This window comes from Spermophilus citellus (assembly GCF_964194105.1).
Source record: "Spermophilus citellus genome assembly, chromosome: 3".
NCBI classification, from domain to species: domain Eukaryota; kingdom Metazoa; phylum Chordata; class Mammalia; order Rodentia; family Sciuridae; genus Spermophilus; species Spermophilus citellus.
Window position 1 is genome coordinate 13801184 of NC_138184.1, and position 15229 is coordinate 13816412.

Below are 15229 nucleotides of genomic sequence, written 5' to 3' on the forward strand. Positions count from 1 at the left end.
CCCTTGTTCTTGGATAGGAAGAATTAATATTGTCAAAATGACCATACTACCAAAAGCACTATACAGATTTAATGCAATTCCAATCAAACTCCCAATGACGTTCCTCAAAGAAATAAAAGAAGCAGTATGAAATTCATCAGGAAAATAAGAGACCCAGCTAAAGCAATCCTTAGCAAGAAGAGTGAAGCAGGTGGCATCATTATACCAGACTTAAACTGTACTACAGAGCCTGGTATTGGCACCAAAATAGGCTTGTAGACCAATGGTACAGAATAGAGGACTCAGAGACAAACCCCCATAATTACAATTATCTTATATTAGACAAAGACACCAAAAACTTATATTAGAGAAAAGATAGCCTTTTCAACAAATGGGGCTAGGAAAACTGGAAATCCATATGAAACAAGATGAAATTAAACCCCTATCTTTCACCATGCACAAAACTCAACTCAACGTGGATCAAGGACCTAAGAATTAAACCACAGACTGCACTTAATAGAAGAAAGAGTAGGCTCAAATCTCTATCAGATTAGGCCCCAACTTCCTTAATAAGACACCTATAGTGCAAGAATTATAATCAAGTATCAATAAATGGGATAAATCCAAACTAAAAAGCATCTTCTCAGCAAAAGAAACAATCAGTGAGGTAAATAGAGAGCCTACAGAATGGACGCAAATTTTTATCACATGCACATCCATCTCACATTTGAGGAAATACTCACAGGGAAGAACAATAATCAGTAGATTAAAGTCCAGAGGAAAAAAAAACACATCATGATGACTTTTTTGCATGGGATACCACCATGGCAGAGAAGTGACGTCACCAAAATGCAGCGGAGGAGATAACTTCATTGAAACCGGAGGCGATAGATGTGTAACCCCCAGCCCCCCCCTCCACACAGCGGGGAAACCTTAAGGGCCCCTCCCAGCTCTCCCGTGAGTGCGATAGTCAGACTGAGGAAATCGGAGTGGCCCAGGACCCACGGCGGCTACCGCTCCCACCAGTGCTGACAACTGAGGTCTTTTGCACCAGCTATTGGGGGCGTGGCTAATGGAAGGTAAGCAAAATTCGCTGAGGGTTCTCAGCCCCAAGCTCCACAAACTTAGGGTCTGAGGGAATGGCAAACAGGGAGAGTGTGCCCAGTCGTTCAAGGGCTCCCGGGAGCAGCAGACCTGGCGTGTAGCCAGTATTGTGGTGAGCGTCACCGGTGAGTGTGGCCTGGCTGGAGGAAAAGTGGGGAAGTGACCAGACACAAGACAAGGCCCTAGGCACTCAGGATTGGAGACCCGCCCAGTCTGGGAGGAGGAGCTGCTGCACAGTGATTGGTTCCCACGTATTGAGAGAAGAAGCTTGGGCCAGTGGGCACAGCTCCACCTACTGGAAGAGAAGTTAATCAAACTCTAAGACTGCATTTATTAATTTTTTTTAATTTGGGTTTTTATTTTCATTTTTTTATTTTTTTAAATTCTTTTAAAAAATTTTTTAACTTTTTAAATTTTTTTGATTATTTTTTTAAATTCTTTTTTCTTTTTTTATTTTTTTCTATTTTCTTCTTTTGTCTTTTCATTTCTTTTCAATTTCCTTATTCCCCCTTCCTTGAATTCTACCTGCTTATTCTCATTCTGTTTAGTGACTTCTTCCCTTCCCTTCTAATACCTTTCCTCCCAGGCATCAAATAAATTTATAGGAGTAAACAGTAACTCAGTAGTCAAACAGAACAAGAAGTAACATGAGCAGCATGAAAAAGCAAGGAAGAAAAGGAGTACAAAGTATGCACGACAGCCTAAATATTCAGGAGGACCTAGAGGCATCAGAAAAATGGTCAAATAAAGAACTCTAGGAAAACCTTAGACAGATGGAATGGAACCTTAAAGAGGATATGAGACAGAAAATTCAAACTGTGAAAGAACACATTGAAAATGAATTACATAAACAGATAAAAGAAGCAAATAAGCATCTTTATCAGGAGATAGAGATTATTAAAAAATCAAACAATAATTCTAGAAATGAAGGAAATGATAAACCAAATTAAAAACTCAAATGAGAGTATCACTAACAGAGTGGAGCAAGTAGAATCCAGAATGTCAGATAATGAAGACAAAATATATCATCTTAAAAAGAGTCTAGACAACTCAGAAAGGCTGGTAAAAAATCACGAGAAAAACATCCAAGAGATATGGGATAACATAAAAAAACCAAACTTAAGAGTTATCGGGATAGAGGAAGGTATACAGGTTCAAACCAAGGGAATGAGTAACCTGCTGAATGAAATAATTACAGAAAACTTTCCAGAAATAAAAAAGGAAACAGATATACAAATTGTAGATGCATACAGGACACCGAGCACACAAAATCACAGTAGACCAACGCCAAGAACATTGTTATGAAGATAGCCAATATTCAGAACAAAGAGAAAATATTAAAAGTTACAAGAGAACGGAGGCACATTACATTCAGGGGTAAACCAATAAGGTTAACAACAGATTTTTCATCACAGACACTGAAAGCGAGAAGATCCTGGAACAACGTATTTCAAACACTGAAAGACAATAGATGCCAGCCAAGAATTTTGTATCCAGCAAAATTAAGCTTCAGGTATGACAACTAAATAAAAATCTTTCATGATAAACAAAAGTTAAAAGAATTTGCAGCCAGAAAACGAGCATTGCAAAGCATCTTGAGCAAAACACTACACAAGGAAGAAATGAAAAACAATAACCAAAACCAACAGTGGGAAGTGCCTCAGTAAAGGCAGAGGGCGGGGGGAAAGCTAATCATGGAGAAACAAACTAAATTTTTTAAAAAAGATAAATAATCAAACATGGCTGGCAGTACAAACCATATATCAATAGTAACTCTAAACGTTAATGGCTTAAACTCTCCAATAAAGCTACATAGGCTGGTAACATGGATTAAAAAACAAATCCAACAATATGCTGCCTCCAGGAAACACATCTGATTGGAAAAGACATACACAGGCTGAAGGTGAAAGGTTGGGGAAAAATATACCACGCACACGATCCTCGAAAGCAAGCAGGGGTGGCCATCCTCATATTGCATAAAATTGACTTCAAGACTAAGTTAATCAAAAGGGATAACGAAGGACATTATATACTGTTAAAAGGAACCATTCACCAACAAGACATAACAATTATCAATATTTATGCACCAAATAAGGGTGCTGCGACGTTCATAAAACAAATTCTCCTCAAGTTCAAGAATCAAATAGACCACAACACAATAATTATGGGTGACTTCAACACACCTCTCTCACCATTGGACAGATCCTCCAAATAAAAGTTGAATAAAGAAACTATAGAACTCAATATCACAATCAATAACCTAGACTTAACTGACATATATAGAATATATCAACCATCATCAAATGGATATACTTTTTTCTCAGCAGCACATGGATCCTTCTCAAAAATAGACCATATATTATGCCAAAGGGCAACCCTCAGTAAATATAAAGGGGAGGAGATAATACCATGCATTTTATCTGATCATAATGGAATGAAACTGGAAATCAATGATAAAAGAAGGAAGGAAAAATCCTACATCACATGGAAAATTAACAATATGTTACTGAATGATCAATGGGTTACAGAAGACATAAAGGAGGAAATCAAAAAATTTTTAGAGATAAATGAAAACACAGACACAACATATCGGAATCTATGGGACACAATGAAAGCAGTTTTAAGAGGGAAATCCATCACCTGGAGGTCATTCCTCAAAAAAAGAAAAAAACAACAAATAAATGAGCTCACACTTCATCTCAAAGCCCTAGAAAAGGAAGAGCAAAACAACAGCAAATGTAGCAGAAGGCAAGAAATAATTAAAATCAGAGCGGAAATCAATGAAATTGAAACAAAAGAAACTATTGAAAAAAATTGACAAAACTAAAAGTTGGTTCTTCAAAAAAATAAATAAGATCCACAGACCTTTAGCCATGCTAACGAAGAGAAGAAGAGAGAGAACTCAAATTACTAACATACGGGATGAAAAGGGCAACATCAAAACAGATACTACAGAAATACAGAAGATAATTAGGAATTATTTTGAAAACCTATATTCCAATAAAATAGAAGATAGTGAAGACATCGATAAATTTCTTAAGTCATATGATTTGCCAAGACTGAGTCAGGAGGATACACACAATTTGAACAGACCAATATCAATGGATGAAATTGAAGAAGCCATCAAAAGACTACCAACCAAGAAAAGCCCAGGACCGGATGGGTATACAGCAGAGTTTTACAAAACCTTTAAAGAAGAATTAATACCAATACTTTTCAAGTTATTTCAAGAAATAGAAAAAGAGGGAGCTCTTCCAAATTCATTCTATGAGGCCAACATCACCCTGATTCCGAAACCAGACAAAGACACCTCAAAGAAAGAAAACTACAGACCAATATCTCTAATGAACCTAGATGCAAAAATCCTCAATAAAATTCTGGCGAATCAGATACAAAAACACATCAAAAAAATGTGCACCATGATCAAGTAGGATTCATTCCTGGGATGCAAGGATGGTTCAATATACGGAAATCAATAAATGTTATTCATTACATCAATAGACTTAAAGATAAGAACCATATGATCATCTCGATAGATGCAGAAAAAGCATTCAACAAAGTACAGCATCCCTTTATGTTCAAAACATTAGAAAAACTAGGGAAAACAGGAACTTACCTCAACATTATAAAAGCTATCTATGCTAAGCCTCAGGCTAGCATCATTCTGAATGGAGAAAAACTGAAGGCATTCCCTCTAAAATCTGGAACAAGACAGGGATGCCCTCTATCACCACTTCTATTCAATATAGTTCTCGAAACACTGGCCAGAGCAATTAGACAGACAAAAGAAATTAAAGGCATAAAAATAGGAAAAGAAGTACTTAAATTATCACTATTTGCAGATGACATGATTCTATACCTAGAAGACCCAAAAGGGTCTACAAAAAAACTACTAGAACTAATAAATGAATTCAGCAAAGTGGCAGGATATAAAATCAACACATATAAATCAAAGGCATTTCTGTATATCAGTGACAAAACTTCTGAAATGGAAATGAGGAAAACCACCCCATTCACAATATCCTCAAAAAAAATACAATACTTGGGAATCAACCTAACAAAAGAGGTGAAAGATTTATACAATGAAAACTATAGAACCCTAAAGAGAGGAATAGAAGATCTTAGAAGATGGAAAAATATACCCTGTTCATGGATAGGCAGAACTAACATCATCAAAATGGCGATATTACTAAAAGTTCTCTATAGGTTTAATGCAATGCCAATCAAAATCCCAACGGCATTTCTTGTATAAATACATGAAGCAATCATGAAATTCATATGGAAAAATAAAAGACCCAAAATAGCAAAAGCAATTTTAAGCAGGAAGTGTGAATCAGGCGGCATAGCGATACCAGATTTCAAACTGTACTACAGAGCAATAGTAACAAAAATAGCATGGTACTGGTACCAAAACAGGTGAGTGGACCAATGGTACAGAATAGAGGACACAGAGACTAATCCACAAAGTTACAACTATCTTATATTTGATAAAGGGGCTAAAAGCATGCAATGGAGGAAGGATAGCATCTTCAACAAATGGTGCTGGGAAAACTGGAAATCCATATGCAACAAAATGAAACTGAATCCCTCAAAATGGAACTCAAAATGGATCAAGGAGCTTGATATCAAATCAGAGACTCTGAGTCTGATAGAAGAAAAAGTTGGCTCCAATCTACATATTGTGGGGTCAGGTTCCAAATTTCTTAATAGGACACCCATAGCACAAGAGTTAATAACAAGAATCAACAAATGGGACTTACTTAAACTAAAAAGTTTTTTCTCAGCAAGAGAAACAATAAGAGAGGTAAATAGGGAGCCTACATCCTGGGAACAAATTTTTACTCCTCACACTTCAGATAGAGCCCTAATATCCAGAGTATACAAAGAACTCAAAAAATTAAACAATAAGAAAACAAATAACCCAATCAACAAATGGGCCAAGGACTTGAACAGACACTTCTCAGAGGAGGACATACAATCAATCAACAAGTACATGAAAAAATGCTCACCATCTCTAGCAGTCAGAGAAATGCAAATCAAAACCACCCTAAGATACCATCTCACTCCAGTAAGATTGGCAGCCACTATGAAGTCAAACAACAAGTGCTGGCGATGATGTGGGGAAAAGGGTACACTTGTACATTGTTGGTGGGACTGCAAGTTGGTGCAGCCAATTTGGAAAGCAGTATGGAGATTCCTGGGAAAGCTGGGAATGGAACCACCATTTGACCCAGCTATTCCCTTTCTTGGACTATTCCCTGAAGACCTTAAAAGAGCGTACTACAGGGATACTGCCACATTGATGTTCATAGCAGCACAATTCACAATAGCTAGACTTTGGAACCAACCCAGATGCCCTTCAATAGATGAATGGATAAAAAAATGTGGCATTTATACACAATGGAGTATTACGCAGCACTAAAAAATGACAAAATCATGGAATTTGCAGGGAAATGGATGGCATTAGAGCAGATTATGCTAAGTGAAGCTAGCCAATCCCTAAAAAACAAATGCCAAATGTCTTCTTTGATATAATGAAAGCAACTAAGAACAGAGCAGGGAGGAAGAGCAGGAGGAAAAAATTAACATTAAACAGAGACATGAGGTGGGAGGGAAAGGGAAAGAAAAGGGAAATTGCATGGAAATGGAAGGAGACCCTCATTGTTATACAAAATTACATATAAGAGGTGGTGAGGGGAATGGGGAAAAAACAAGGACAGAAATGAATTACAGTAGATGGGTTAGAGAGAGAAGATGGGAGGGGAGGGGAGGGGGATAGTAGAGGATAGGAAAGGTAGCAGAATACAACAGTCACTAGTATGGCATTATGTAAAAACGTGGATGTGTAACCGATGTGATTTTGCAATCTGTATTTGGGGTAAAAATGGCAGTTCATAACCCACTTGAGTCTAATGTATGAAATATGATATGTCAAGAGCTTTGTAATGTTTTGAACAATCAATAAAAAAAAGAGAAAAAAACCCACATCATGAGCCAACGGCCCCAGGGGAAGGATAGACTTGGCTGGCAAACAAGATGGTCCCAGGGATGCAAAACTGGCTGCGTGCACAATTACCTTTCTAGTCTTTCATCATAATTTATGGAAACTCAATTGTTCAGAGAACAGAATAATAATGCAGCAATTAATTTAATGAGAATTCAACCTCCCAGGCCCTGGAAATACTCATATGCCCCGTGATCCTCTCACCCACAGCTCTGCTCTGCCAGGAATGAGTGACTTCACTTGGACCTTGAAGAGTACTCATGCCTTCGCCTCCTCCTGCCCTTCATCAGAGCTGAGCTGACCCTCATCACCCAGGGAAGGAGGAGCAGGAGCTCACCACCCCTGGGGCTGCTGATGTGGGAGCAGGTAGGAGGCAGCACAGGGCTCACAGGACAAGCCTTGGTGGCCCAAGTGGGGACACTGCAGTGAGGAGGGGCCCCTCACTTAGAGCCGTCTGTGCAGTCAGCTCCTGTGTCTCTCTGGACTTCTCTCCCTCTCCACTTCTTCTCATCTCACTCTCTTTTCTGGAACCCAGTCATGAGGATCTCTCACGTTGCTGACGAATGACCATCTCTCAAGCTTTTCCTAATAGCCAGTTTCACTATTGTTCTGGCACCACTAAAGGGGTCTGTGTCCTCCTCCATCCGAGGAGTTTCTTTTTCTTTTATGTATAAAACTACTCCTTCTTTCACTCAATAGCTCCTTGGGTATATTGTGTAGCTCACACAAGTCCAACTCTACATCTTCTCACATCAAGTTATTTATTTTTTTTGTCTCAGTTTCCATAGTTATAAAGTAATGATTAAAATAGTGTTCACTTCATAGGAACCATGTTGGGGTGAAGTTAAAGTAAATCAGGTATGAAAAACAATAATACTCTAACAGTTAGCAGGGCATACACCTGTTTATTATTATCATTGCATTACATCATATAAAAACAGCAATGATGATGAAATGAATCAAGGTGTATAAATCATAAACCAAGTGCTGAACACAGGCAGGTCCTCAAGTAATTATACATATTAATCTCGCATTTGTTGTGTGTTTGTAAGGTTTTGGTGCCCATTCTAGGTGTTGTAGATTTCATTAATATTTGGAATGTTGGACCTTGAAGAGCACTCATTTCTAATGTGTGTAGAAATGCAAATTTTTGCTGCTCTTGTTGAATGTTTTATTTTTTTAATAAGTTAGATGAGTGCAAAAGTTACAGAGAATACTGAGGCTTCTCTGTTAGAACTGAAAATGGAAATTCATAACTAGAGAGGAGCAATATCTGCCAAAGATCTCAAAGTGCTATCTGCTTTGTGCCACCTACAGTGGCCTCTGCTTTTTACACATTGGCTTTGTGTGAATGGCCTTAGTAAAATCACATCCAGTTACAATAAGTTCACAGCTACCAATCTGTCATCTGCAGCCACTCCATCCTCCATAAACAATGATATCTTGCCTCTCCTCTGTTTTTTACAGGTGCATTATGGTTGTACGTAGGTGGGATTTGTTGGTTCATATTCGTACATGCACACAATATAACAACAGAAAAAATTTGGCCAAGATCATTCCCCAATAGACATCTTGTCTTTTCCATATTCAGATCTCTGGTGCCTTTTTCTCCATCTATTGCATTGGTTTGCATTTCCAGGCTGCTGACAAATGATTAGTGATGACAGACTTAGTTTTCTTTTTTATTTAAAGAAGAATTCTGCTTCTGCACCCACCCAAAGGTCCTGCCAGGTAAGTCTTATAATTTATTGGTTCTTTCCGTGGTTGTTGATTTGTTATCCTCCATCAGCTTTGGACAATTCCTAGAAATAAGTTCTACTCTGGGACAGAGTATTTTATTTTATTTATTTTTTTATTTGTTCTAATTAGTCATACATGACAGTAGGATGCATTCTGATACATCATACATAAACGGAGTACAACTTCTCACTTTTCTGATTGCACATGATGGAATCACACAGCTGGTGTAATCATATATGCACATAGGGTAGTAATGTCCAATTCATTCTACTCTCCTTACAACCCCCATACCCTCCCCCCCCCACTCCCCTCTGTCTAACCCCAAGTACATCTATTCTTCCCTAGCCCCCACCCTATTACTATGAATTACCATATGCAATTTAGAGTTTTAAGAAATATTATCTTGTAAGTTTGAGCATTTCCTTACCTCTGTGTTCATTTTCCTCATTCCTAATTCTAGACATTTCAATTCATCTTTGTCTTCTTTAAGAGTTTTAGTAGTGCATTGTAGTTTTACATAATAAAATGGGGTCATTCTACATAATCACACATGATGGAAATTTATTTGCTCTGATTCAAACCCTGCTCCTTCCTCCTCTTGTCTCCTTTTATCCATTTCATTTGATGTCTGACTTTTTCTAGTTGTGGATGCTATAGAATTTGTTCTGGAATTTGTGGGGGTTTTTTATTCTATGATCTTTCTCCTTTTTAGTCCTCTAGCTCTACTTTTACCTACATTTTATGCTCCTTGCTGCTTTAGTTTTGCCTAGTGGTATTTTTATTTCCAACAATTTTAAGTTTAAAATTTTCTATTTCTTAAGAATAGATGACTTATGTATTCATTTGCAGTCTTTATATGATATATTAAGAAGCAAATCCAAAAAAGAAACAATGATGTTAATACTCCAGGAGATCCCTGGTCACATGCTGGTGACTCTTGTAGAATATATAAAAGAGATATTTGCTGATTTAATTTCTGTGGCCCAGAAAGGCAGACCAAGTATGCTCTCATATCAGCACCTGAAATATTACTTCCTTTCCCCATCACAGAATTTGGCATGGTTACTATTTTTGAAAAAGGCCTTCTCAATTAATTCCATGAAAACAGAATCTTATTTTTATTACACTTTTATAAATTAATGATAAGAATGAAAATCTGCTCATTTAATATCCTTTTTACATTTCCTTTAATGAATCTTTAACTCTCTTGACCTTTTTCTAAGCAATGTGTGAATCTTAAATTATAAGTGAGACTTTAGTATTGAAATACATTATTTGACTAAATCGATTATCTTTGCAATTTTCTACCTTGTGCACTTTTTCTTCAGATGTTTTCAATATAAAGTCCTAACTAGTGAAGTTTTTTTTTTCACTTGTGCAAAAAATTTTTTGGTCAGAATGTTCCTCTACTTTTACAGATTACTCATCCCCATGTAGATGTTTATTTTATTTTTACATTGTATTTTCATTACGTAGCTGCTTTCGTTTCTTGCTTCACATTGAAGTCTTAAAATTGGGATCATGGAGACTGCATTCAACATTATATTTTTCAAATGGTTAATAAGTCATTACACTCTTACAGAAAATTTTAAAACGCTCCTCCAAAGTATGCAGGAATAAGCAATGCACATTCATGGAATTAAAATTACATAATTTTAATATCATACAATTTAATATGATTCAAGTATCATATTATGTGACAAAACAAAGAATTCCATCTCTTACACAAAACCTTAACAAGGATCTGGAATTTCAAAGCAATAAAATAAATCAAATAACAAGGATAGGTGTTATAAAGTGATATTATTTAGTCAAAGTAGATTTTTACCAAAAAATCATGAAATTAAAAGAAAGCCCAGAAAAATTACATGACATATCATCAACACACACACACACACACACAAAAAAAAAAACCCAAACACTTCCTAAATATAATCACAAAAGTGGATATGATATTGAGAATCATCATTTCTAACAGCATTAAGGCTTAAATACACTCAATATTATAAACAAGAAGTGAACATGATCTACATTTTCTTTTTAAAACCAGAAATATTTTCCTAAAAAGAAACTGAAATGCATGGAGGCAAATTCCTGCTACTGATATGAGAATCTGAATGTTGAAATAATGTCATTTTTTCCTAAATTAGTTTAAAACGTTAAGAGAATCTCTGATAAAATTCCAATAGTATTTTACTTCCAATAGTGCTGATTCCAACATTCATCTACAAGCATAAATTGGAACAAGAAATAGAATTCTGAAGGAAACAACGCTAGGTGACTTTCTCTACTCGACTTTTAAGCACACCATGAAGATGGACAATAATTTACAATATAAATCTGGCAGCCTGATGAATGGTGAGTTTAAGTCAATCATGTATATGCATGGCAGAGGAAATACCTGAATTTTTAAGGGGGCGGATTTAAATTTTTTGAAAAATTGATAGACATCACTTGCAGATTATCGTAGGAGAAGAAAATATAAAACGTAGAATTAACCTTAACTGCCTCCTTATAAAGAATACTTGGAAAGCAAACGTCCAGAATGAATAAGATTTAAAGAGCTATTTTCCCTTTCATGGAATATTTTAATGTGATTTTTTTTAAATGTGCATAAGACTCATTTCTGTATTTAGAAACACTAGGATTTCTATAATTAGAAACCCAGTGATTCTTGAATCTATACAGTTAAAATGGTAACTAAATGAAATAGAAACAAGAAAATAATAACAGAAGACATTGATATTTCTAGCAAAGGACCATACACATCCACAGGATATGACCTGTAGAAATCACAGAATACAAGCTCAGTAACATAGAAAGCCTTCCCGTGACAGGCAACCTGCCTGGAACTAGAAGATGTTCATTCCCATGTGCATGAGCAGAACACAGGAGAAAACCTAGGGACGAAAACTGCTGGGGAATTCAGGCAAGATCTAGAGCCCTGGTTCCCAAACAGGTGTGTGCATCCAAATCCTGACGGGGCTTTCTAAACACAGAGAGGGCTGCTTCACACCTAAAGCATGGGGTTAAGGTAGTCAGATATGCAGGAAAATGTACATTTCTTGCAAGATTCCAGGTAATGCCCAGGTGGCTATTCCTGAGGACACCATTTGAGAACCACTGACATACAATCAGGTCTTGATTTGTTTCTTTGGGGGGTAAAAATGGTAACTGAAACGTTGTCATCAAAGAGACCCAGTGTTAAGACAAAATAAATGATTTCTTGAGTTCGCAAAGTTTCAATAAAAGACATTGGGGCATCCTGGGAAATCTCTCTTTGAAATTATTATTTTTTTTTTTGGAGGCAGGGGGTGTTGAGGGTACCAGAGTTTGAATCCAGGATGCTTCACCACTGATCCACATGCCCAGGCCCTTTTTATTTTTTTGAGACAGGATCTCACTAAATACCGAGGCTGGCTTTCAACTTGCAGTCCTCCTGCCTCAGCCTCCCTAACCTCTGGCTGGAGTGAATTTGGAGTTTCCTCTCTCCTTCCTTCTGGGAAACACACCAGCACCATGGAAAGAGAAAACCAAACAGGAGCTGGAGACTTCATCCTTCTGGGATTCACAGATGACCCTGACCTGCAGTCCTTCCTCTTTGGCCTTTTCCTGTCCATGTACCTGGTCACTGTGCTGGGGAACCTGCTCATCATCCTGGCTGTCATCTCAGACTCCCACCTGCACACACCCATGTACTTCTTCCTCTCCAACCTGTCCCTGGCTGACATTGGCTTAACCTCCACCACCATCCCCAAGGCTCTCAGAAACATCCAGACTCACAGCAAAGGGATCACCTTTGCAGGCTGCGTCTCACAGATATGCTTCTTCTTTGTGTTTGGATGCCAGGACAACTTGCTCCTGACAGTGATGGCCTATGACCGCTTTGTGGCCATCTGTCACCCCCTGCACTATGTGGCCATCATGAACTCACGTCTCTGTCTGCTCATGGCTCTGGGGTCCTGGTTGGTCAGTATTCTGGGCTTCCTGCCAGAGACCTTGACCACCTGAGGCTGTCCTTTTGCACCAACATGGAAATCCCTCACTATTTCTGTGATCTTCCTGAAATCCTAAAGCACACCTGCTCTGACACACTCATCAACAACATAGTGGTGTACTCTGTGGCCATCGTCCTGGGTGTCTTCCCTCTCACTGGCATCCTCTTCTCCTATTCTCAGATTTTTCTCCTCCATCCTGAGGATCTCATCAGACAGAGGCAAGTACAAAGCCTTCTCCACCTGTGGGTCTCACCTCCTGGTGGTCTCCTTGTTCTATGGCACTGGCCTTGGAGTCTACCTCAGTTCTATAACCACATTGTTGAATACAATGAGTCTGATGGCCTCAGTGATGTACACTATGGTCACCCCCATGCTGAACCCTTTCATCTACAGTCTGAGGAACAGGGACATCAAGGTGGCCCTTGGGGAGAGTCTTCAGCAAGATGGTGCCTCACAGTGAAACTGTCAATACACGTCTCTCCTGAGTCACAGTGTGCACCATATTGGAGACCTAGAGCCCCATCCCCTCCATGCAACACTGTGACTACCTCATTTTTGTGTATTTCAGGGCAACTCATTCTTTGCATCTTTCTTAGGGCTCATTCCCACTCGTAAGGCAATATATTGGATCACCCATGCACTATGTAACCAGTCATTGTAATTTTGTATGACTAAAAATGGATTTTTAATTTGTAATTACCTACATTGAGGTATCTGCATTTGTATTTTTATTGATATTGAAACACTGGCATTTGTTGATGGCTCACAGTGAGACATCGCAATGCATGCGTGCTACGTGTAGTGATAAAATCCAGGTCATTGGCATTTCATCTCCTGAAACATTTACCACCACTTCTTTTTTTAACATTTTTTTATCTGTTGATGGACTTTTATCTTATTCATTTATTTACATACAGTGCTGAGATAGGCACCCAGTGCCTCACAGGTGCTAGGCAAGTGCTCCACCACTGAGCCACAGCCCCAGCCCCTTTATCATCTCTTTTCACTGGGACACTTCATGCTCCTCTCTTCTAGTTTTCCAAAAATTATGTAACCAGCTGCTGTGAACTATTGTCCTCCACTGTGCTGTAGAACTGTCAAGTTCCTCACGACCAAAACACTCAGGGTCCACTCCAGGGGAGCTGGGCTGTGCGAAGTAACCACACAAGAAACAGAGATGCCTTTTTCTCTGGGGTTCTGTGATGGTTCCTCTGACCTTAAGGGGGGGAGAGAGAGAGAGAGAGAGAGAGAGAGAGAGAGAGAGAGAGAGAGAGCGAGCGCAGGTGCTGAACCCTTTTTTTGAGGAGAAGCCATTCAAATGAGGCAAGGGATCAGGTTTCAGGGGGTTGAGTCTGGCTTCATGATGTCTGCTGTCAGCAGGTTGACTGACATCTAGGAGGGCCACACCCAAAGGCAGAGCAAGAGAAGGGGACACACAAAGGGCGTTTCCATGGAACATTCTATCCCAAACAGGGCAAAGGGGTATTATCACAAAGGAACAGGTGAGCATAGCTCAATCCATGGGGTGACACACCTATGTCTGAAGACGCGTCCTCAACCTCTGGGACCAGGGCAATGTCCAGGTCACTACGAGATGTAGTGACTGGTCAGAGCCTCTCTGCTCCAGGATGGAAGGCAACAGATCATTCAGAGTGGCTCCCCACATAGAACTTTAGAAATCATTTCTCTCCTGAAACTGGACTTCACCTCTACCCAACCTCCTCCTCACCCCGCCTGAATTCAGGGACCACTGCTGTACTCTCGACTTCTGTAACATGAAATTCATCCCCTTCCTCATATGAGCAAGAACTTGCAGTCTTGCTTTCTGGTCTTTTGGATTGACATATGTCCTCAGACATGATGGGATGTGTGCCTCCAGTATTGTGCAAATGCTGTCTTGAAAACTCATTTACAGAATGACTTCAAAGAGGATGTGAATAAATTAACTCAAAGTTTTCCCCTTTAAATCATTCCTACTGTGCTTCCCATCACACTATGTTGAATTTTCTATTCTTCCTCTGTACAGATTCCTCAAATTGAGAACTTTCCCACCTCTGCAGCAACCATGCCTCACCATGTTGTTGGAAGGAAGTTTTTGCTTGGTGACTCTTTCTCAAGTGAATAAAAATTAGCTGAGCAGATGGGTAAATGTAAAATATAATTGGGAACAGAAAACACAAAGTTATCAATTGAATAAAAGTTTTTTGAGCTGGAGAAGAAATTCAGAGTTATTAATGCTGATATTAATAACAACACTCAGTATGTGCCAGCACTATTTTCATGTTTTATACACATCACGTCACTAGGCTTCCCAATGTCTCTTTTATTTGATGTATTAGTCCATTTGCATTGCTACAACAAAGTGCCAGAGACTAGGTACATTATAAAGAAGTCTGTTTATCTC

General features: G+C 38.6%; 1 protein-coding gene across 1 annotated transcript in view; it reads left to right on the forward strand.

Annotated features, from left to right (window-relative positions):
- Positions 1-13285, forward strand: part of LOC308643294 (uncharacterized protein) — a gene marked incomplete at both ends in the record, with an annotated part of 45553 nt that extends 32268 nt beyond the window's left edge. Inside the window, 3 exon segments of the mRNA XM_081283198.1 lie at positions 12343-12833; positions 12836-13008; positions 13010-13285. Coding sequence (XP_081139324.1) covers positions 12343-12833; positions 12836-13008; positions 13010-13285 — 940 coding nt within the window.
- Between the last annotated feature and the right edge of the window lie 1944 nt (positions 13286-15229).